General features: G+C 32.2%; 1 protein-coding gene across 1 annotated transcript; it reads left to right on the forward strand.

Moving 5' to 3' along the window:
* LOC129218559 (pancreatic lipase-related protein 2-like) lies at positions 1 to 24,697 on the forward strand. The gene is made up of 10 exons (XM_054852864.1): positions 1 to 316; positions 1,773 to 2,044; positions 8,258 to 8,404; positions 11,022 to 11,136; positions 11,837 to 11,953; positions 12,847 to 12,963; positions 14,076 to 14,336; positions 16,769 to 16,889; positions 21,771 to 21,947; positions 24,519 to 24,697. The coding sequence occupies exons 1-10, from the start codon at positions 169 to 171 to the stop codon at positions 24,604 to 24,606; spliced, it is 1,563 nt and encodes a 520-aa protein (XP_054708839.1). The 5' UTR covers positions 1 to 168; the 3' UTR covers positions 24,607 to 24,697.

Below are 24,697 nucleotides of genomic sequence, written 5' to 3' on the forward strand. Positions count from 1 at the left end.
GCATAACAAAAACTTTATCTGCTATGGGAACATCGCCATTTTATCAGTTTTAAACCAATTATTCAATGGCATTTCATCTCATTTGTATCTTAAACCTCTTATCGTGACTGAATAAAAACTGTTGATCAATCAGACTTTTCAGTTGATGGTTCTAGCACAGCAGCAAAAATGGTCAGATTTGTAGTTTACATAGGTCTGACTCTTAGTGTCAGTCTTGTGGCAGCTAATCCATTATGGAATTCGAGTGTCCTGTACACAGCTGATGGAGATATACTCACCCCACCAGAAGGTTCCATTGTGCAGCAAGCACGTGTTGGTGAGTTTTATGATTTTTTCTATTTCTTTAAGTAGTGAATTACAGTAAACATTTATAACAACAAGAAAAAAAAACAGAATCAGTGGGATGCATCTTTCTTTTTTAACTGTTTTGTTTTCAAAAAGGAAAATCAGATGGAAGCGTTGTTTAAGGCTTGTTGTTGAATGCCAGCAGGCAATTTGGGGTGCGCTGCTTCACTTTTCCAACTGTTCCCTAATTTGTTGTGAAGTCCGACTTCCACAGTACACACACCCCATAAGGACCCGTTTATAAGATAAGCAACCATTCACAGCATAACAACAAATTCACACATAGAAAGGACGACGAGAGGAGAGAGAAAGAACATCCATGCCCCAGCCGGAATTCGAACCCGGGACCTCTCCATCGCTTCCAGACTTCTCTGCTCTGGCCACTAGACAAGGGAGGCATTTTTAAGACTGTAATCTTACTGAATGAAACTAGTCGTCAGTAAATCTTCTGCATTTTTTCAACTGTGCATCGGTATTAGAAACCCCATTTCTTGAATACTTACATTTGTTACTTCACATTAAAATAATCATATAAATGATGAAACATTAAATTTTAAAACTCATCTATTTTGATTTTAGCCTAACCGTCAAGCTTTCAAATGATTTCGAGCAACACTAATAGATCTCCTCATATTCGTCACATATCTAAATTACTTTGATTTGATTTCCATCTAGATATTTTCTTTCATTTCTTTACGTTTTTGTAATGGACAGAATTTAATCAATTTCATCTGTATTTTGCATTTTTTATTATAAACTGTAACTTTTTTTTACATTAACACAAGCATTTTTATTACATTAACTTATTGTATAGTTTATTATTTCGTTTAAGTTCAAATGTGTCATTAGCAAGGAAAAATACTAGTGTCATTATGATGGATTTTTTTCTCTCCATGCAAATAGCAAATGGTTAATGAAAAAAAAAATTCTACGTGAAAATTTAAATATTTAGCTTGCTCATAGCACGTAAAGTATACATGACACTTTATTAACAACTTTTTTCCTTCAAAAATTTTACTAACACTAGTATTTTATAATTTAATTTTTTGAAAAAGTCTCCCATTTTTAGAATTATTCTTAAGTGACTAGAACCTCTGCGTGAAGTTCCTTCTGGAGGATAAAGTGGATAAATAAGGAAGTGTGCACTATGTGTTCCACCTTTAACAGCGGCTGAAACAGAATGATATATATATATATATATATATATATATATATATATATATATATATATATATATATATATTCCGACTAAATACTTGCTAAAAAACGCACTTGCCCTTTTCTCACTATCATTAAAACAAATTAATACATTAATACTAATTCAAAGCTTAACAAAATCTCTTGTCGGAAACTGAAACTTAAAAAAAAATGCTCTATAACCGGGTTTTCTTATTTTGTTTTCGAAAATTATGATGTTCCTCTTGCAGGTGACAAGCGCTGCATAACAGGACTTGGCTGCTTTGAGTTAACAAAAGATTTCTTCCACTTCCGCTACCGTCCAATAAATGTGTTGCCTCAGGACAGATTGACTGTTGGGACCCAATTTCATTTGTACACGAAACTTCATCCCAAAGAAGTCCACTACTTGGATGTGAGCAAACCAAATGAGATCACGAGCTCTCCTTTGGATCCTACACACGAGACAAAATTCATTGTTCATGGCTTCATTGACAGTACATTTTATGGAAAGTGGATGGAGGTTAGTATTTGAGTAAATTTCTTATAAATATCCATTCACTATACCTGAACGATTTGATTTGTTTTAGAAACGTCATGTGGCCGGCTGGTGGCCTGATGGTTAGACGCCTGGTTCTGAACTGGGGTGGCCAGTTGGTGGATTTTCGAGATGCAGAAAATCATCAGCGTCCATGTCTTATGATTACGCGTCATGTAAAAGATCCCTAGGATATTCGTTTGGCTTAGAATTCCCTAGGCAAAATTAAATTCCTAGTGCAATTTTGCATCAAAGAGAGTCCAGGTGCCTCCATCTGGTGGAAACTGGGCGTCAAAAAAAACTATTGTGTCATGCATCAGCGCGTTAATGGCGACACATGAAAGACTGATGCATTGTAGGAGAGCACACTAGGTCTGGTTATGGCCCAAACGCCTCTTATGCAGCTCCATTGGAAATAAAAAAAAAGAAAAGAAACTCCATGTTGAAAAAGGCAGTGGCGATGGTTAGAGATAGCATTCAATGGAAAGTTCCGCTATGCAAAATTTCAATTCATTGGCACCAAAAAGACGACTTTGATTTCTCTCATATTTTGGGGTATTAATTAATGAACAATTGCGAATTGTTTTCTTTGCAACCGGAAAAGGCTTCCACTCTTTTTTCAAAACCATCCTTCAAGCAAGCAAAGGTATGTACTTTGTATACAGTCTCCTCGAGAACGACCGAAAGTTGCTGGTCAAACCAGGTATGAGAAAATTTTAAATGTTTTCGAGGAACCCCGGTAGCTTATCTCATCTTCATAGCCCTGCATTGACGGATATATTATTTCAGAAGGTAATTAACATTCTTTCGGATATTTGGTGCTGTAAACATTGGAATTATTCCGCGTCAAATTATTCAAATTAAAATCAGCAGTGGTATCATGTCCTGGGTGTTTTTTATTATACTTTTGGGAAAGTGATGCAATCTATGACATAAGCGTAAATTATTTTTTTCTAGATTCTCTGAATAAAACTAAGCGTTGCAGATTTTTTTCAAAACTTCAATTTTCGACCACTTTTCAAAGTTACTATTTTTGGTAAGAATTTTGAAAAATGTCTCCAATGAATTTAATTTTCAAACAATTTAACTGATTTACGAATCAATTTACAGCTAATAATTTTCACCTGGCGCTCTGCTAAAATTCAAATGTGACCATGGCACTCAGACTGTTTCATCTAGACACAAAACTGCCCACCTATGAACGTTGAAGAAAAATTCAACCTTACTTGTAAATTATGCTGTGACCAGACCATCCAGCATTCTGGATACATTCTGGGTTGCATCGGACTTTCAAGGCAGACTTAATATCCGATCCCCGCTTCATAATCGACTTTTTAGCGATCAACAACCTGCTGAAGATAATCTGACATAGGGGAGGGTGGCCCAAAGCGGGTAAGTCACTCAAAGCGGGTAGGCATTCATATGCCGCCGTAAGGCTGTTCAGGTATATGCGAAATCAGACCATAAGAAATTTTTTTTTAACTCTTCTTCCTATTATTACTTTTATTTATTACATTTTCTATGAAAGACGGTAAACTCAAGCCCTTTTTTTACTGAGCTGAAAAGGGCGGACCCGCAAATGTATAGTAGTTTTGTTGAAACACAAAACTTTTCCAAAGTGAACAAATTTTTAACTACGATTGATACAAATCTACTTTAGTTGTTCATTTTCTAGTTTTAACTAATCCAAAAAGTTTTTGTATTTTATTTAATTTTAATGGTCTTTAAATTTATATAAACATTGATTTTGAAAAATATTTTTCGCAAAACAAGTTTTAGTTTTTTTTTCAAAGATTTAAAAAGCAACCTTTCTTTTCTTCGAACATAGCAAAGGCATGATTTTGTCACACCAGAAAAAAAATACACTGCAGGTGTTAGTTGGTACCTCTGACACATGATCTATCAATTGAAAAACACAACAACGGACTTTAGATGATGAATGGTGCCACTCTATTACTCACAAGTTATGTTTTGATGATTATATCCAAAGAGAAAAATATTAGGTTTAATTTGAAACCCATGTCAGAGTAACAGGTGGAAGAGAAGTGTATTAAGGACAATTTTCTAAATTCATATCCAAATTCATATCCAAAAGTGAGTTTTGAAAAGATTCACCAAAACTTCATTTTTATTCAAAAAATCTCAAAAATAAATTAGAATTTATTTCATAGATTTCGATTCATCAAAAAAATAATGAAAACCATTTAAGACATGATGGCACTTAGCACCCAGTGGCTTGATGTGAAATGACTCTTTTGCACATGTAATTTAAATTGATTGGAAATACCTAAATTTTTTGGATTATAGTTACTTTTTTTTAAATCTCAAATCTGAAAGAATGACCTCAATTCAAATTGTTAACTAGCTCATCTTTTTCTGCAAACGTTATGAAGATTCCCCCTACTCCCCTTTTTTTTACAAACAATAAATCGTTACGTAACTCATTGATTCTTTTCCCGTAAATCTTATTCACTAGTGATTTTTCAAAGTTTACAGACGGATCGAAAAAGCTTTGAAACTACTAGTTAATGGATTTTAATTTTTTTTATAACATGTTACATATTTCACACTTCTTTAATTGTACGTTTCATTTAGTATTCTAAGAGAGCATATTTCTTACCACATAGATTAATTTATATTTTTATGATTGAGTCATTTATTATGTTGTAGCCATTAAACTGTTCCAATTTTATTGTCTTCTTCTAATAAAATTTCGTGTGAATTAGAAGTGAAAAAAACTGAAAAGACAGTCTGAAGTTTAAATAAAACTGTAACTTCTAAAAACTTAAAGAAATCAACGATATACTACATTATACAGTGTAGAAAATATGAATGAAAAAAAAAATAAGAACGTTTCAAAACCTAAAAAAATTATGTTTCGAAACTGCGATATTTGATTACGAAAACTTTAATTTCTTAGAAATAAATTGAATTTTTTTAATTGCTATTTGAATACTTATTTTTTACTTAATATCTGGCCTTTGATCATTGTTCTCGTAACAAATTCAAAAACATTAGCACCGTAAGATTCTCAATATCTTCCAATATCAAGTTCAATATATTCCATAATAAGCAAGATTTACGTATGTTTGACGCATTACGTATGCTTGATTTCATTATTTTTGACTCTCTATTTTTAGCTATAAATAAAGCAAGCTAAGAACCACTCCTTATTTTCAACGTATTGAATAAATTATATCCGATAACAGTTAAAGATCAAACTGTGCCACTACCTAGGATATATATATATATATATATATATATATATATATATATATATATATATATATATATATATATATATATAATGTAAGGAGCTCAAGTGGTGCAACTCAAGTTCAGTGAAAAGCAGTTAGCTAGCCAGAAATTAACACAATTTTTTCTGAATACCAATGCCAGATATCATATGCTTTAACGCATCTTCATTACTAATTCCATATACTTCTATAGTTATTTTACGAATTATTTGAAGCAGTCGTTGATCTTTTAGAAATCGTTTAAAGGATTTAAAAAAACTTTAAATTTACCAAAAGAAAAACTTATTTTCTTAACATTTTTAGCATTATGCTTAAGAAAAAATGCTCGTTTTAAAAAGGACTACAGAAAATTTACAAGATTTTTTTTCTTCTCCGATACACGCTTTAATTCGTCGGTGGTATTATAAGACAGTCTATTTATTTATTTTCACAGGTTTCAGATATGGCTCAAAGAGGATTTTTTCCCACTATATTTATTTTTATGATTTCTCAATGGTGAAATTTGAAAGCAATTTAATTAAACAGATTAGGGAGAATTTTTATGTAAGAGAGGCACACGAACTTTTTTTTCATTTATTTATTTTTCAAAAAATATTATTAAAGTTTTTTTTCATATTTATTATCAGAGTAAACATATCCACATGATTGAATAGTTTTTTCATTGTTCCATGAAATCTTTTGAGTTAAAAAAAAAATCATTTCATTACTTTATGGTATTTTAACGCCTTTAATTGTTCAAATGTGCCCCTGCACGTGCCCTTTTTGTTTTTTGTAATTGTTCAATAGCAATAAATTTTTGACCAACTATTTCGTGACAAAAAATGAATTAAAAAATAATCTATACATATAATAAAATAAGATGTTTGTGTGTGTGTGTGTGGCGCGCATCTCGGGAAAACGGTAAGGCCTAGGAGGATGAAATTTGGTATACAGGTGTAGTTTTTGCTGACGTTGTGCACCTCGGGCTTCGATTTTTGATATTTTAATTAGAAAAAAAGTTATTTAATGTTTTATGTGATTTTTAGCACCTTTTAGTACTTTTAACCTCACAGACCCCGAACCAATCGCGCCAGACAAATATTTTTGGTACTATAGTGTTGGAAATTTAATTTTAAATATGATGAACAAAAAAAATTTTGAAGATAGAGCAATTTTTGTATTTTTTATGAATTTTTGAAAAAACCTTTAATTTGCATGTTTTTCTGGGTTTTATTTTTTTCTAATATCATCCTGCGAGAAGTATCAAAGCCTCATTTCTGAAATTTAAGTTGGTAATAAAAAAAACATTTCGCCCTCTTCAGAAGAAAAAAGTTCTTAAAAATACGCAATAGTTTTTTTTTACAATTTTTTTAATGCTGAACACATCATGTCCTTTCACGCATCAGTCGAAAAAAGCGCTCTTCAATCTTTTATGCCTGTGACGTCACTACTTGGGTTTCGATTCGATATTTACGATGGAATCTTAATCGCAAGCAATGTTAATCTTTTTTTTTTACTATATAGCTTACTTCTACATTTTCTGACGTGATGACCACGTGTTTTTTCGGCAGCGCTTGCTTTTTTTCTTTCCTTTTTTTTTTGTTTTATTTAGGGATTGCATTTATTTCTTTTTCCATCCCCTCCCCCCAAGTTGGACCTTCCGCTGTATCTATATTACGTTACATTTCATAGTTGTGCGCATTAATTCAATAAAAAGAGCGAGATTTTTTTTATCTTTGTCAAAACGCTACTTTTTGCACACTACGGGGAATTTGAGCTTTTTTTTTTTTTTTTTTGCTCTACTTAAATAAAAAAAGCGGTTTTTTTGAGTGTTCTTTGTTTTTATTAGGAAATGGGTGAGGAGGTCATAATAAATAGAGATGGATAAGAAATTGTAGAGATAGATTGTAAAGGTAGATAGCCGCCGAAGGCGGCAATCTTTGCGTAAAAATGTGAATGGCACAAAAAAAAGATAGAGATGGATTGATTAATATTGCTGCCAAATTTATTTAAACAACCGCCGAAGGCGGCAAACTTGAAGTAAAAAGGTAAATGACAAGTTAGCCAAACAGCCGCCGTAGGTGGCTGCTTGCACATTGGATGTCAATGCCCCCCTCCCTCTCCCACATACACCATGACTTTGAAAAAACAATGCTTTCACATAAAAGTGGAAGTGCATTTTGTTATTTTTCGACCAAATTTGCATGAAGAGTACGTCGTTTGTGTCTCCCCTCCCCCTCCTTTAAAAATATTCCAAACGACGAAACTGGAGACAGATCTAGAAAATATTTTATTCAAATTATTAATGATATAGGTAGATATAGATTGATTGACACCGCCACGAAATTTATTTAAGCAGCCGCCGAAGGCCTCACCCCTGGCGTAAAAAGGCGAATGGCGTAAAAAGGCGGACCAGCTGGTCGCCGCAGGCGGCTAGTTAACAATAAATTTATAAATTGATTATAGAAAAATAATAATAATTTACACACTTTTTCAAACTTCTTCTAATAAACTATACCAATATTAATATAATGGTGAGGCACATAGAAAGTGTTCACATCTGCCCCAGATGTTGTGTTCATAAGTGCACCATCATCTACCTCATGAATAACTTGCAAAAATAAAGAGTTCTTTATTCAGTAAAAAAAATAAACTGTCATAAATTTACTTGAATGAATACACAATTGTTTGTAAAATTATGTTTCGCTCAGAAGTAATTTAAAATGCATTTTTACGTAAAATAAACAGTGGTAGTAAGACCAGTTACTGCAACCACTTAAGGATTTTTCAAGATTTTTTACTTCAAGTTACCTTAGTAAAACATACCCATATTCACATATGCCCCTCTTTCTCCTACCATAATGATTTCTAAGAAATTCAGTACTTATGCGAAGAATATTAACAATATTAATGATATTGATGACTTCAAGATAATTTTAACTTGAAATATTTTGTTTTACAGCAACTTAAAGACAATTTGTTGCTACAAGGAGATTATAACGTCATAGTCGTTGACTGGAGCAAAGGAAATCGATTACCTTACACTCAAGCTACAGCCAACACTCGAGTCGTGGGAGCCGAAATTGCTTTAATGATTGAAACCTTACAGGTGCGATGAATTTTGATTTTTAATAATACATATACGCCGCTTAATGTGATCACTTTGGGACAAATACAATTTGATAACAATAACCGGCTGATAACAATAACCGAAAAGAATCCAGGAGACACAAAATAATTTTTTTCCCAATTAAGGTGCATTTATTTTCCCAACCTCAAATTAAAATCACAATGACTCAACTGAAAGCAGTTTTAAATTATAAATTATTAAATTAACAGAATGGAAATATCTGAATTATAAAAAGTTAAAGCTAAATTATGCAATTTTTAATCACATAGTAATAAGTGAAGTAAAATATGACCGTTTTCCCTGACATTCGTAAACAAGTTTCAAAGCACAATCAGCTTTTCTATCTTTTAGAGCATGGTTTTGCTTGTTGCTTAAATTTTAATTTAACTTCGCTTTGTTTTCAATCTCGACACAATTCTTAAATAGTTTACAAAGTAATGGCAACAATGGAGGTCCTACATCAATGCCTGCAACATGTCCAACGACTGAATTTTTTTTTTTTTTTTAGGTGCAAAAGAAAGTTTTCTTAGGGGGAGTCTGTGGTCACTGGGGGGCGAACTTTCTGTAGCTTCATTCCTAGAAAAATTTTGAACTGCTATTAAAAACCACAAAATGCTACAAAGAAAGTTAGTCTCGTCAGGGTTTGCCTATGTATTTCTGTTAATTGAGGAACAAAAACGGGGGAAAACTTGAAAGTTTATGAAAAGTGATAACAATAAACGAAGACGCTGATTACAATATCCGACTTTTTTTAACGTATGTTAACATAAAAGTGTTCCGGGACTTCGTGATTCTGATAACACTAAGCGAATGATAACATTAACCGTGATCACATTAAGCGGCGCCTACTGTATATAACCCCCCCCCCCCTTTGGGGAGTAAATGAATCGTCTTTTTTTTTCAGAATTTTCTTTTTATTTCATCTATTTTTTACGGTAAGAAGTAGCCCTTGGCAGCTGCTTCAATAAGTTATTTTATACGAATTATTTTAATCTACACATATACTGTGTTTGATTGTGCGTATATAGTTAGGTATAGACCTATAGCATACCAATCAACAATGCATATTTATTTCTAACTTGAACTGACTTTTTGGACAATTTTTCATTGCTACAAATTTGCAACAAATGGAACACTAGTTGTTGTTGTGTCTGTATTTAATAAACACTACAGAAAGATTGGTGCCATTTCCTCGAAAGGTTGGACTTCTTTATTTGTTTACAAATAAGACAGCACAAGAAAGATCTACGGCACATAGAGAGGAAATAACACCCAGGGCACACGTGGGGAATCGAGTCCATGACCTCCGGCATTAGAAGCGAAACTTCTAACACAGAAAATTGAGTTTCTCTATTTGCGACAATACACTAAGGAACAACGTAACAATTAGTTCATAATCTGTTAGGTAAATCTTCTTTTCTTGTTAATTTATCGAAAATTGACTGAAGAGAAGCACGAAGTCGGTAGAAACTTTAGAGGAAAAGTAAAAATGGGCACACAGGTGTAAATATGGGCACCCCTCCCTAGTGGCTAAGCAGGGTACTGAAGACTAGCAGTGAAGACTGTATATGGTGCCATTTACTAATATAAGATAACAGACAGCAGTTGAAAACGTTCTTTCAAGTAGTGTGGATACAGCTCCAGTTGTTGTCAAATCGGTGTTTTTTTAGACTGCAAACTTTTTAGAGGTATGTGAAATCGTTTTCTTTTCATGTTCTTATGTTTAGTTAAAAACAATTTCCCAGTTACATCCGGAAAGCAGAGATCTTAAGCTACTTTTTGAAGCACACCTTTAATCACGCACGCTTTTACGTTACATGTGAGAGTGACCATCTTTCTTAGGAGTAGTTGGTGTAAAAATGGGCCCCCATTGAAAAAGTTCCCATAACTATACCACATCCTTTTTTAAAAAAACAAAAAATGTTTCTCGAGCGATGCAACTTGTATTTTTCGGAATGTAAAGTTCCTTGAAGCCACTCAGGAAGAGGTGTGGATGAAATATGTGCCCTACATTCGGCACAACCTAAGTCTGCCAAATGTGGGCACACTTAGATTGTACGGGGCTGAAATCGCCAGTTATGTTTGAGATTTATCTAAACATTTTTTTTCCGGGTAATAAATAAGTTCTCTACCATTGTGCATAGTTTTATCCTGTTTTTAAACTATTTTTGGTGACTTTTTTGAAGGGTGCCCATATTTACACCTTATTTTTATTAGATAAATTAATTAGAATTTTTTTAAAAATTTTTATGTGATTTGTAGCACTTTTTATCCAATTCAGCCGGAACTAATCCTTGCGTCGATGCATTGCTGCAAACAGAGAAACTCAATTTTAAGACACGTTGGAAGTATTGCAATGCTCAAAACTCTTTTTATATAAAATATGATCTTTCGACTGTAACTTAAAGCACATGAAGTAATACGATACATTTCTCCACTTTTCATGAGTTTTATCTCAGTTTTTTTTTTTTGAAAAAAATATGTAGTAAGAATATTGAATATAAATGCGTAATGCACAATGTTAAAAAAAATAATAATAAAAATCTATAAAAAATGCTTTATGCGTACAATAAAAATATTTCACTTCTCTTTACAGAAACTTTTGAACGTTAACCCAATGGATTGCCATATCATTGGTCACAGTCTTGGCTCACACATTGCTGGCTATGCTGGGGAAAGGTTGAAGAAGGTCAAACTAGGACGAATCACTGGTATCACTTTCATTAATATTTGACCAATCTTTTGACACAGACAAATATTTATGAAGAACATTTTTATCTTTGATGAAAAATGAATATTTTTAAACTTGTAAAAATTCATAACACGTGGATGAGAAAGAAAATTATGAATAGGGCTCTTCTTTCATTGTTCAAAAATCTGCATATTGGAACAAGAACAACCAATGTCAAAAATATCAGATTTGAGAAAATGATCGTATAGTTTCCTATTTCATTCTGTCTCTATCTGAATTTCACTTCCGAGTCTAGTGTAAGTTTGAACACTTCAAGAGATTATTATCTCATGTTGAATAAGGAGTTTATGTATAATTATAAAGGTTCTAGTGTCTTATGTGAATTATAAGTAACAATGTTTTTTAGTACTAAATAAATCTACTGACTTTTGAAAAAAAAAGCAAAATATAAGAAATTAGGTAAACATGATTGATATAACTGAATACTTGGTACATTGGTTGCTGTTGCACCGAAAAGTTGACTACTTCATTGACTACTATCATAAACTAAATTTGCAAAAATCTGACATTGATTGTTCTTGAACCTAGGTGCAGAAATATTGAACTAAATAATTTTATACTTTATAGCGAACTGTACTATCCTTGTTCTGAAGGCCTAAAAAATCATTTCTTAGTTATTTGTAAATACTATTATTAAAAGCTGTTTTTATCATTCTCAGCTGTTGATCCTGCTCAACCATACTTCCAAAATATGCCTCCTAGCGTGCGAATTGATCCCACTGATGCTGATTTCGTTGACGTCATCCACACCGACTCCTCCTCAGTGAAGTTTCTGGGTACAGTATTTTAAAAATTTTAATAGTTATCCCAAATGCGTTTAATACCCCCATGTTAAATACCCCCATGCGTTATGCGTTTTCTTTTTAGGATAATTATGAAATAAATGTGAAGTATGTGTGCATTACAGGAAAACTTTTATTTATTATATTATTCCTTTGGGTTGTCAGATAACTTCTTTTAAATATCAATACATATAATAAAATGGGAAGTTTGTGTGTGTTTGTGATGAAATTTGGGGAATATAGGGGTAGTTTTTGCCGAAGATGTGCACCTCGAAGTTCGATTTTTGATAAGTTAATTAGGGAAAATGACAAACTTTAGCACTTACCTCAGACGAATTGAGGCAGAGTAATATTTTTAATATTCGTGTGTTAGGAAATTTTATTTAAATCACGATGAAAAAAACTTTGAAAATAGGGCAATTTTTGTATTTTTTATGAATTTTTGAAAAACTTTTTCCTATTTTTTCATAGGTTTAATTTATTTCTAAACTCATCCCACTAAAAAGAAAAGAGATTCTTTTCTAACCATTAAGCATGCCATAGCTGAAAAATTTCGCCCTCTGTAGAAATTTTTTTTTCAAAGTGTGCAGTAACAGAATGTTGCCTAATAAGAAAGGTAGTTTTAAAATGTTGCTTATGATGTTAATGTCCTGTTAATGATGAGATAACAATAAAACAATAATTTTGGTAATTATTGCCAAGTTTAATTTAGACTACAGACAATACAAATTTTTCATATTAAACTAGAAAAGAATTTTCCGGGAAATGTACTTTGAAACTACAACTTGATATGGTTTATTGATATTCCAAAACTTTTCCCTCTTTTTTTTTTTTTTTTTTTTTTTTTTTTTTTTTTTTTTTTTTTTTTTTTTTTTTGGTCGGAATAGCTTTAGGAATGTCCCAAGCTGTTGGACACGTTGACTTTTACCCCAACAACGGACAGAACCAACCCGGATGTAAAGGGGCAGCCGTACATTCAATCTTCTTGGAAGGACTTTTTGATGGTACGTATGCAAAAAAACTTAACTATATATATATTTTTTTCCGACAGAAGTAAAATGAAATAAGATACAACATATTTATAATAAACAACTAGAAAACATACACAGCGTTGCCTGGGTCAGTTATAATATTGAGAAACAATTTATAATTCCCTTTATTTTTTGTTGTGCCCGTGGTTTCACTCGCGTTAATATCACAACAATGTATTAAAAACTATTTTAAGTACATCACGTTGTGATATATATAGTAAAATATTACATACCTTTATCCATATCGATGTTTTCCGTTAAATAAGGAAATCGAAAAAAAAATTCAATAAAAAATAATTGGAAACCTTTCAGTTATAAATTAATTTTTAAATGAGGTGTTTAATACAGGATGAAATTCTTCCCGCCCGCAGCTGAGTTTGAATCCGAGATCCTAGGGTAGATGGCCCATCGCTTTACCGACTGAGCTATTCGGGCAACAAAAGCTCGAGCTATTGATGCAACAAGAAATGCATCATGATCACCATAACACAATTTATTGCTGTTCCACTCCTATTAGTCATAGCGTGATGTTATATAGCCTATAGCCTTCCTTAATAAATGGACTATTCAACACAAAAAGAATTTTTTAACTCAACCAGTAGTTTTTGAGATAAACGCGTTCAATCAAACTCTTCAGGTTTAAATTATTAGTATAGATGTAAAGAAATAAATCTGATCCAGCTCACAATTGTTGCCATTAGTCTTCAAACAAATCTATTTCAAAACCGACAGAGAACAAGAGAAGTCAGGAATGTCAGACTCAGGCATTACGGAAGCATGATTCCTTCGTGAAGCATCGTTGCTTGTTTACAATTTTGCAAGTGGAATGTATGTAAAAAAGATTATTTCTGTAGTTAGTGGAGTGTTGACAATAGTGAAGTGAACTATAATGCAAATTTTTCACATTGATTTAGATCCCATCAAAGGGAAAAGCAGCACAAAAGAACAACTAGATTCAAATTGATAATAGTTTACTATTTGTTTTATACATTGCATCAACATTGGTTCAAACTTTAGAACGTCTAAAAACATTTAAATCTGATATTTTTCCTCATTTCTTAACAAAAGTATGTGTTTCGTTTCAGCCATACGACGTTTCACTTCTTGTAATCATCAAAGAGCTGTTGATTTTTTCATTTACTCCATCAATTACAAGAGACTTCCTCCGGTTGGTTATGAATGTGATAGCTACGAGGATTATTTAGCTGGTCTATGCCATGATTGTGGAAAGGATGGTACTAAGTGTGCAATCATGGGAATGAGAGCTATTGAGTATAAGCCAAAGAAAAATGACAAAAAATCAGTCAAAATGTTTTTATCCACTGGTTCAAACGTACCTTTCTGGCGTAAGTCTGAAATTCATATTATTAATAATAAGATTTAAAACTATGAATTTTTAATCCATTTCTTCTTTTTTTTTAATGAACTAGCATCCTCTAATAATGCCTCTAAAAAAATATTGGACTTCAGAATTTTCAAGTATGACTTAACATGATTTTGAATTAAATTTGAATTTGGAATTTTCCGATTATATTAAGAAGGCATTAAAACAAGGGTGTTTAATATCGCAGCAAACTTGAAATAAAAAATAAGACTAAATGACCCTGAGCAGTCATTGAATACATTTAGTGAAAAATAGGAAAATATGAAAAGAAAAACCATAACTTTTGTATATTCAGAAGGAAAAAACATAGTAGACTTTTTTTTAGAAAAGCTGTTACATTTTACTTCTGACTCAACTCGCAAATCTCATACCTAACACGTAAATTTTCGCGATTAATTTTAATAAAATTAGTGCGGGAAGCACAAAAATAATTATTTTAGCATCTTTTATATTCTATTGATTTACCATTCTGCCCACTCTGCGGGTAATATAATATGCCGAGAGTAGTTAGAAAATAAGAATTCCTAGTTTACGAGCAAGCAGGCCACATTGTGGAATTAATTTCGGATGCCTTAGAGCAGGAATTAAAATGGAAGAAGCAAATCCAATCATTGACTTAGCAAAAATTTACCCAATAACTCCAAATCACGTGACTCAACAACGACGAATGGTTGGCACGTTTTACATGAAACAAGCGAAAGAAATCTGATTTCTTCCAATGTTTTGCTTTAAAATATATCATGTGACTTGATATATTTTGATTGGGGTCTTGATTTCATGAATGAAAGTCTACACTCCCTCCATTTTACCTCTTCTCAATAGTTTTTACTCGACATGACTCTATATGACTCCTGGCTCCTCCTCGGAGTAATTTGCAGTCTCTAAGAAAGGATTCTGGATCTTGGTAGTCATATTTTGCAACGTTACCATGGATTTTGCAGATGCGGCTGCGATCAACTAAAATACATTATGCTGAAGATCAAAAAGGCTCATTCAAAGTGTTTGACCCACTTTCTGGTTGGCTATCAATATTTTAAAAGACTCCTGATTTAGGGAAATGATTTCATTGAGAGATCTCCCTAATGGATTTAAAACAAGAAGATATTTTACTATAAATTACTCGGACAGTTCATTTCTATTAGCAGTCATGTGTATGTCACTTTTGACGTCACAGACAAAATTTAGATCTTTTTACAGTTTTTTAATGCTTAAAAGTTGTGCATTTATACTGGCAATTCACTTTGCATTAATATATTGCGTTTAGTTTCGTTTAGCTTTTAAAAAAGTAAAACGAGAAACAACGTAAAGGCGAAAATTATAAATTATCTCTTACGTATGTTTCGTCCAAGGTTACAAGGAACTCCGAAAGAAGTATGTGCAATAATTGAACAGTCTTGTGTTTTGCTAAAATTGTTTTAGTTATTCATTTTCAGCCCAAAGGTAGTTTCATTTCTTTTTCGATGTAGTTTATTTCGTATGTTAACAGTTCTATTGGCTTTAGTCTTAATAATTCCGATAAAAATTAAACGTGAAAATATCAAATTGTTGATTAAACAATGTTCGTTTAATTGAGTTGTTTACAACCAGCGGTAGGCAACCCGTCGATCGCGATCGACCGGTCGATCTCAAGCCCAGATTCAGTTGATCGCGACAACATTCTGAATAATGTTTTTAGTAAGAGTAATATTAATCAACATTATTTGCTTGAAAAAAAATAGGCTCAATTTCAAAGAAAAGTTCTTTGAATATTTTTCAAAACTTTTCATGCTCGGTGGAAGTGATACAATTTTTAATTTTCAAGATTTTTTTTTTCTTGAAAGATATCTACAAAAAATTACTATAGATTTACAAATTAAACTTGGTATTATTTTTTTACATTTTTTTAAAGTGGAGAAACATTGTTTTGAACGAAATTTTAAGTGTTCATTACTTCAGCAAAAACTCGAGATGTTAAGTAAAGCAGGGGTATTGAATATCTCCAAAAAAAAAAAGTGCTGTGCTCCTTAGCCTCCACTGCCAGAAAATTACTATTCAAAAAGTTTTTAGGCAATCTTTGTTGAGATTGAGAGAGGCATAAGAGCTAACCCCATTGCCTAAATTCGCTCTTGAGAAAATTCCTATCAAAATATTTCGATGAGATTTATCGATGGACCTCGTGCATTACGATAATCCAAGATAGAGTTGCAAGTAGAAAGTTTATCTTATCCAAACTGTTTGTTTTTATGTATCTATTTGCTTTTTGTTTATTAATTGATTTATTTGGCTTGCTGGATAAATTTTAAACCCTTAACTACAGCAAAATCTTGAATAATTTTAACCGTTCATGAATATCAGAGTTTTTGAAGAAGTTTTTATTTTCATTTTTCTTTACTAATTTCGATTTTCTTTATACAGTGGCATCATACCATGTCTCTGTAAAGTTGCAGAAAAAAGCTGGGGCTAAAAATAGGAAAGGAGAAATAACTTTGACTGTTCAAGGAACCAAGAATACGTACACCCTCAAGTTATCATCGAAGTACGTGACATGTATTCGTAATATATTTATTCTGGTGTGGTGCGATAAAAACAAAATTTTTAATATAGAGCAATTTAAGACTTAATATAGAGCAAAGAAGTTGCAATTGGTGAAGACATAAAACATTTTTAAAAACATTATTGAAATCTGCTAATATCTTCCTATTGCGCAAAGAAAGTGAAAATTTCGTAAAATAGAGAATTTCACCGTTTCTTTGTCGCAAACCGGTCACACTTTTCTGTTATCGTGCAGAGTGATTCATGATAAAAACGGATTAGTTGCGAACGATCCCTTGACGATTTGTCGCCAAGCCAAAAATATTAAATTTGGCACATTCGATCACTGATAATGTTTTTAATTTTGAATATATCCTGCTGGAATTTTACTATCAGTTGCAGGATCTATCTGAGCTTTGTACTATAAAGACTATAAATAATTATGATCAAATTTTTCTTTTTCTAAATTTGTTGCTGGTTCCCTAAATGAATAATAGTCGAAATTTTCATTGGAAAATGACAGCTGAAGTATACCTTTAATGCGAAAAACATTACAAAGCAATTGGTCACTATTTCTCAAGAAATCCGTAAAAATGTGAATTTTTGTGTCCCAATGCATTTGGTCATATAGTGTATCTTTCAGGTCACGATATATTGAAAGATTTAAACTTGCATTGCTCGTTTGCAAATATTTACCGTTTACAGATCACTGAAACAAACAAATAAACTGTTACAATTTACTAAGATTATCGAGAGATGTCTTGAGTACCGTAAACGTGGGCTACTTTGGCCCTAGGGTCCTTCTTTGGCCCAAATTGTGAAAAAAATACAGTGCACCCTGTAAACCTTCAGGAACAATTTTTAAACATATTTTGACAAAATCCGTTAGAAAGCAGCCTCAAGGACTCAGCAGTGTATACCAAGCAGTTTGATAGCGCTCCAAAAAGAGCAACAAAATTGTTTTTGTGTTCCTTTTACTAACATGTATCTTTCTAAACTCTCAGACTTTTACATGTTGGAGCTGTTCTTTATCAGCTAAGTGTTTATTAAGTACCTATTTTTTAACACTATTCAGTACTTTATGTAGTGGTGTAGTTGTACTTTTCATTTCTGTTAAGGTTTTTATTTTAAAATTTCAAAATAACAACATGTCTCCTAACCAAAAAATTACGACTTACTTTGGCCCAGCATAAAAACTTGATAAAATCAGTCAGAGAGAATTGAAAAAGAAAGGGAAAGCTAAAAGTAAAACTCTAAACAGGAAAAGCACAAGTAAAAACTAAGAATTCTCAACAACGGATAAATTAGCGATTACAGACTCAAATCTTTAGGACTCAGTTACATGGCTTTTATTATGGAAGATGAAGAACTAAAAGTTGAAGGAGGTTTAAAAAACGTTGCCCCAGTTGCATCTACTTCTTACAAATTTTGTTATATTTGTTGGAAAGTTTACGGAATTTTGCTATTGTCGATAGGAATGAGCTCAGGTTTCCAGGGGCAGCTGTTCATGCGAGAGAAAAAGGAGCTAAATGTTGACAGCATGAAACGCACCGAAAAGTTTTGGAAGTGACCGAAAATTTAGAATACTTTGTTTTACGAATGGTGTTACGTTAATAAAATTATTCAACTTCCAAAACTGGTGAAAAAATGACTGTTCTCCGTCAGCAATTTTTGAAAAAATAACTTGGAATGCACACACATTTTTGAAAAATTTAAATTTTCCTTAAAACTATTATGTGTGACTCAAAATCCTTGTAAAATGTTTTTTTTTTTCAAAGAGTTTTTTCTATGAACACAAGTCTTTCTTTGGCTCTAGTTAGTTCAACAATGATTTTAAACAGGGGAAAACCACTTTGGGACAAAGTAACTCGAACGTAAGGGTAACATTGGCCTAAATTAAAAACAATAAAAAAAAAGGGTAATGATACTTTGAAACCAAGTGCTTAGTATTCAAAAATTAAATTAAGAGAACTCTAGATGCGTAAAGAAAAGTTTCCTCAGCTTGGAAATATGAATAGTTGCAAAATTATTGAGAAAAGATGGAAAAAGTTCTAAAATGTCGGTCAAAGTAGCCCGCGTTTACGGTACCCTTCTTCTATTTGTTCTACTGCGCTGAGAAAAATTATTAGGTCTTAGAAAACAAAAGCCTATTATATGTAACATTATCATTTGAGAAACTTGTTTCACGATGTTTGTAAATGTAAAATACAGAGTTAACATAAAAGAATATCTCGGTTTAAAAATTTATATTTCATAAACTATTACACTTAGCAGTATAAATGATATATAAAAATAGAGATAAATATTCCAAATTTCTTTTTTCTCTCAAATGCTCGACGAGTGAGCCTTTCGTAACGCAACACACATCTAACCAGCATTCTAGTTCGCTCTATACATTATCGAGGCACTGTCAATTTTTTCTTAAGGCTACACATGTACGATCTTTCAGTTATTGCAATGTTGTAGGAAATGATGGTGTATAAACAGTCTTTGACGAAACCTCATTTAAAAAATCACATTGGATTAAGTCTGCGGCCAACGCATGAAGGATAAATCGTCACATGCACGGCCAATCCAGCGTTGCGAAACGTGCACGTTTAAGTAATCACGTACGTTCAAAAACCTTGGAACGTTTATCTTTATTTATCTGCATAATTTATAGTGGTAAGCTTATGAAATATAAATTCTTAGAACCGGGATATTTTTTATGCTAACCCTGTACCTTTTCAGCAGTATTTCTCTACTTAAAATATCATTATTAAAATTCTTTCACCAAAATATCGGCGCAAAAGTAAAAGCTCCACTTTCTCCGTGCAAAACCAACATCTTTAAGTGTTGATCTTCGCAACCCCTAAATATTGACCAATTCACATGATTTTTTCACTTAATTATACAGTGACGTACATAGGATTTTATTTCGGGAGTGGCCAAAGCCAAATATTATGCAAGCTTACCAAATTTATGTTTGAAAATATTTTGCACCCTGAGACTTACTTTTGTTTGGACTTTTGTGCCCTGTTTGCAAAAAGAAGTATTGTTGCAGTTGTGTCTGAAAAATAATTCCCACACCAACTCTTACCTCCAGTATGCCACTATAAATACTGTGTGCTTTTATCTCAAATATATAACAGAAAGTCGGAAATAGGGTAATTGATAGATGTCGTTTGATGGATGAAATTTTGAAATTAAACTTCTGTGCAGTCTTGAACTATAATTAACTTGTGTTGACAAATCCGTTGTGCGTATGTCATGCATAAATATTCCTTCCGTGCGAGGGCGAAATTAACGGTAAAATTGCTCTAAAATGTAAAACATCAATACCGTAAACGCGGGCTACCTTGGCTCACATTTTGGATATTTTTTCCTCTTTTCTCAATAATTTTGTAGCTATTCATATTTCCAAGTGAGGAAACCTTTTTTTACGCATCTAGAGTTCTATTAATTTAGTTTTTGAATACTAAGCACATTGTTTCAAAGTATCATTACTCTTTTTAATTGTTTTTAATTTTAGCCCAAAGTGATTTTCCCTATTTAAAATCATTGCAGAACTAATTAGAGTCAAAGAAAGACTTGTGCTCATAGGAAAAACTATTTATTTGAAAAAAAAAAAACATTTTACAAAGATTTTGAGTCACACATATTTGTTTTAAGGAAAATTAAAAAGTTTTAAAAATGTGTGTGCATTAAAAATGTGTTTTTTTTTTTTTCAGAAATTACTGACGGAGAACTGTCATCCTTTCATCCGTTTTGGAAGTTGAATAATTTTATTAACGTAACACCATTCGTTAAACAAAGTATTCTAAATTTTCGGTCACTTTCTAAACTTTTTGGTGCGTTCCATGCCGTTAACATTTAGCTCCTTTTCTCTCGCATGGCCAGCTACCCCTGGAAACCTGAGCTCATTCCTATCTACAATAACAAAATTCCGTTAACTTTTCAACAAATTTAACAAAAATTGTAAGAAGTAGATGCAACTGGGGCAACGTTTTCTAAACCTCAATGTTTAGTTCTTTTTCATCTTCTATAATAAAAGCCATGTAACTGAGCCCTAAAGATTTGAATCTGTAATCGCTCTTTTAATCCGTTGTTAAGAATTCTTAGTTTTTACTTGTCTTTTTTCTCTTTGGAGTTTTACATTTAGTTTCCCTTTTCTTTTTCAAATCTCTCTGACCGATTTTTTCAAGTTTTTATGCTGGGCCAAAGTAGATCGTAATTTTTACGTTAGGTGACATGTTATTTAGAAAATTTTAAATAAAAACCTTAACAGAAATGAGAAGTACAACTATACTACTACATAAAGTATCGAATTGTGTTCATAAATAGTACTTGAACTCTCAACTGATACAGATCAGTTTCTACATGTAAAAGTCTGAGAGTTTAGAAAGACGCATGTTAGCGCTAGAAACACAAAAACAGTTTTGTTGCTCTTTTTGGAGGGCTATCAAACTGCTTTCTATACATTACTGAGTCCCTGAGGCTGCTCTCTAACGGATTCTGTCAAAATATGTTTAAAAATTGCTTTCTGGGGGTTTACAGAGAACATTGTATCTTTTTCTCAGTTTGGGCCAAAGAAGGACCCTAAGGCTAAAGTAACCCACATTTACGGTATCTGAATCACAAAATCTATTTCAACTAGCATATTTTGACTCTACTGAATATGCTAATATTTAAAATATTTGAAGGTCATTGGTGTGGAACCTTTTTTTTTAGACTTGAACAAAATAGATCTTTTCCCCTTTTTCCAATTCTGTACAAAATGTTCATTTCCGCTACAGGCTAAACTTTTTTCAAAGCCAAAGCTCTAATATACTATATATATATATATATATATATATATATATATATATATATTTCTATCATTAAACAAAATTTAATTCCATTTTAGGTCAAAAGATCTTGTACATGGATCAACATACGACTTTCTCGTAACGCAGAATGATGAATTAGGGGACATAAAAAGTGTTACATTCTCATGGGTTAATTCTGGCCTTTCTATACTTCAGAAGCCTACTATTTTCTTGGAAAATGTCCAAATATCTCCGATGAACGTTGCAGATACCGTGTAAGTTAAAGTTTTGTTTTCCATATTCCCACAAAAATGTATGAACCGCTCTTTTCTTTGCAGTTATCTGTGTGAAATTTCATGATTCTTCATTTTAGCTTGGATATCAGCAAATATTTTCCTTAAAATATAATTTCCTTTACACGCTAATACCCGTTACATTTCTATGTATACATTGGTACACCACGCCACATAGTCAATTTTATACAACTATTCATATATTTTTGCAGTGAAAAATGCGGCACAACTAATTATTAACCACTCGATTTATTGAAAAAGTAATATCGAAATGATTGAAAAATCAAAATATCATAAAGAATTCATAAGAAACGCCGTGTGTGTATTTGTCAGATATGAGGCGTGATGTTGAATGTTAAATATATAAACATTTTATACAGGCAATTCATAGTGGTTTTTTACTGGTTTCATTAACCAATAATTTTAATAACTGATTTGAATACGGGACTCAACGCTCTTCTATATAATGTAACATCGCGTTACAGTTATTCCTGAGATGCATTTGTAATGCAATACCAGTTGTATGACCAATGCGTGGTTTTTAGTGAGGCCCAAATAGAATGCACTCATTTCCAATGTACATAGAATTTAATTACCAGTCCCCTGCTAAATATTTTAAGACCTTTCGGTTTGAAAAATAGTCATTGCTCCTAATATGTTCAACAACTATTTTACTTACCAGGGAAAACATGAGTACTGTAATAATGAACAAATATAATGAACTAAAATAGGTAACAATCGAAGGAGTATATTAAGGCTTTTTTTGACACAAACAGTATCTGTTCTCGGAATTCCATTTTCTATATATAAGAGCTTGAAGTCAGCCGAAGTTTTAAGAAATGTGCCAAATTTAAAGACTTGGCGAGATATTGGAGGTATAAATTTTTCGCCGACGATTTCACCGTTCGCATGTAACAGGACATTCATATGCAATGAGTGTGAAAACTATCTTCCAATACTCATCGAAATTCGCTCGACGACTTTTCTTAAAACTTCGACAAACTTTAAGACCTGATATTTCGATACCGGGGACAGGAGGGCAAATAATGCATCCAAAAACATGTTTTATTGTGTTTTCTTTACTATTTATTTAGATTTTTTCATTGCTAAACTATCGCATGTTTTCGTAATTGGAACCAATGTACTGCAATGAAATACTGAATTTGCTATTTACAAGAAAACATTTATTTCGCACTTAGGCTCTTTTATAACTTCTCATTTTTTGATAAAATTTCAAAATTGAGGAATGTCGGTAGAAGTGTTCGTCTGCATCTAAAAACAAATGTTTCGAGTATCTATAATACTATATTTACCAATCTTTGAAGTAAAGAATCGCTCACTTTCAAGAACTCATCAATCGTAGAAAACAATTTGTCCTTTTCGACGATTATTTTCTTGCGGGTCAGAAACTCATGCTCAAATCTCTCGAAAGTTTACTCGGAGCATTTTTTTACCAAATCATATCGTCAAATACGACGAAAATTTCATGAGATTTTAGCATGCGTTTCTGAGAGTGTTTGTTAATATATTTAGTACTTAAAATACACCGCCAGCTCAGTTATTCCATCCGAGGACTGCAGTTTCGTGCTTTTTAGCACTCATCAGCCCGGATTAGGAATCACATGAGCTGGAGGCGAAAAATCTCTTAAGGGAGCCAAACAAACTGGTAGCTAATTCTGCATTAGCTATACCAGTTTGTTTGGCTCTCTTGACTCCCTTAAGAGATTTTTCGCCTCCAGCTCATGTGATTCCTATTCCGGGCTGATGAGTGCTAAAAAGCACGAAACTGCAGTCCTCGGATGGAATAACTGAGCTGGCGGTGTATTTTAAGTATTTCTACCTTAGCCCTGGTTTTAGGGCGGTAACTTACTACAAAATATATTTAGTATTTAGATCGTTTTCAAATCAATTTGCTATATTTTGTATACTGGAGTGCATTCATTGTGCAATTAGTAGCTAGGCAATCAGATTTTTTAGAAAAATTGTCTCGAAATTACAATTAAACTTATGTGATAGAGAAAAGAATTTTTTTTAAAAATGTTTCTACGGTATGTATTTTTAATAGCTAGGCAATCAGATTTTTTAGAAAAATTGTCTCGAAATTATGATTAAATTTATGTGATAGAGAAAAGATTTTTTTTTCTTTGATGTTTCTATGGTATGAATTTTTAGTTAACAAAAAGTTATCATACACAAGTATTCATTTGAGAAGTATAAAAAGCATGAAATGTATACAATAAGTATTTACTTGCTAAAATTGTTAGTTAATTGAGTTAGTTTAAAGTAACTATCTGGAAATCTGTTCCACATTCAATTTTACATATTTATTCTTAAACTTAGAGTTTCAAAGGCGTGCTGTTGAAGCTCAAAATTATAAAAAAAAAGGAAAAAAAATGAAGCTCAACAATGCATAAAATGGTTAACACAGCAAGGACTTGCTGTATAAAAGATGTACAAAATTTGGAAAAAAAAGAAAAAAAAAACATGTTGAACTATTTAATAAACACACACACACATTTTCCGTTTTAAATATGTATATTTACTTTTTTGCAGTCAACGTTCACTAGAAACGAAAAAGTATTGTAACAAAGGAGGCAAAGCAATTGATTCCAAAAAGTCAGTGTTGCTTACTGCATGTTGAAGACTCAAAGATTCAAAATGACATAAATGCTGTGTTACTTGTAAACAAATCTGGTCTCTACAATAAAAAAACAAGTTTTTGTTTATTGTCA

This window comes from Uloborus diversus, chromosome 3, assembly GCF_026930045.1.
Source record: "Uloborus diversus isolate 005 chromosome 3, Udiv.v.3.1, whole genome shotgun sequence".
Lineage (NCBI taxonomy): Eukaryota > Metazoa > Arthropoda > Arachnida > Araneae > Uloboridae > Uloborus > Uloborus diversus.

Bases quoted from the DNA above. Each gene is read 5' to 3' on its own strand.
- LOC129218559 (XM_054852864.1), top strand. From the start codon at position 169: ATGGTCAGATTTGTAGTTTACATAGGTCTGACTCTTAGTGTCAGTCTT. The intron at 2,045-8,257 runs GTTAGTATTTGA...TTTGTTTTACAG, and splicing joins TTTATGGAAAGTGGATGGAG to CAACTTAAAGACAATTTGTT. The intron at 11,137-11,836 runs GTATCACTTTCA...TATCATTCTCAG, and splicing joins CAAACTAGGACGAATCACTG to CTGTTGATCCTGCTCAACCA.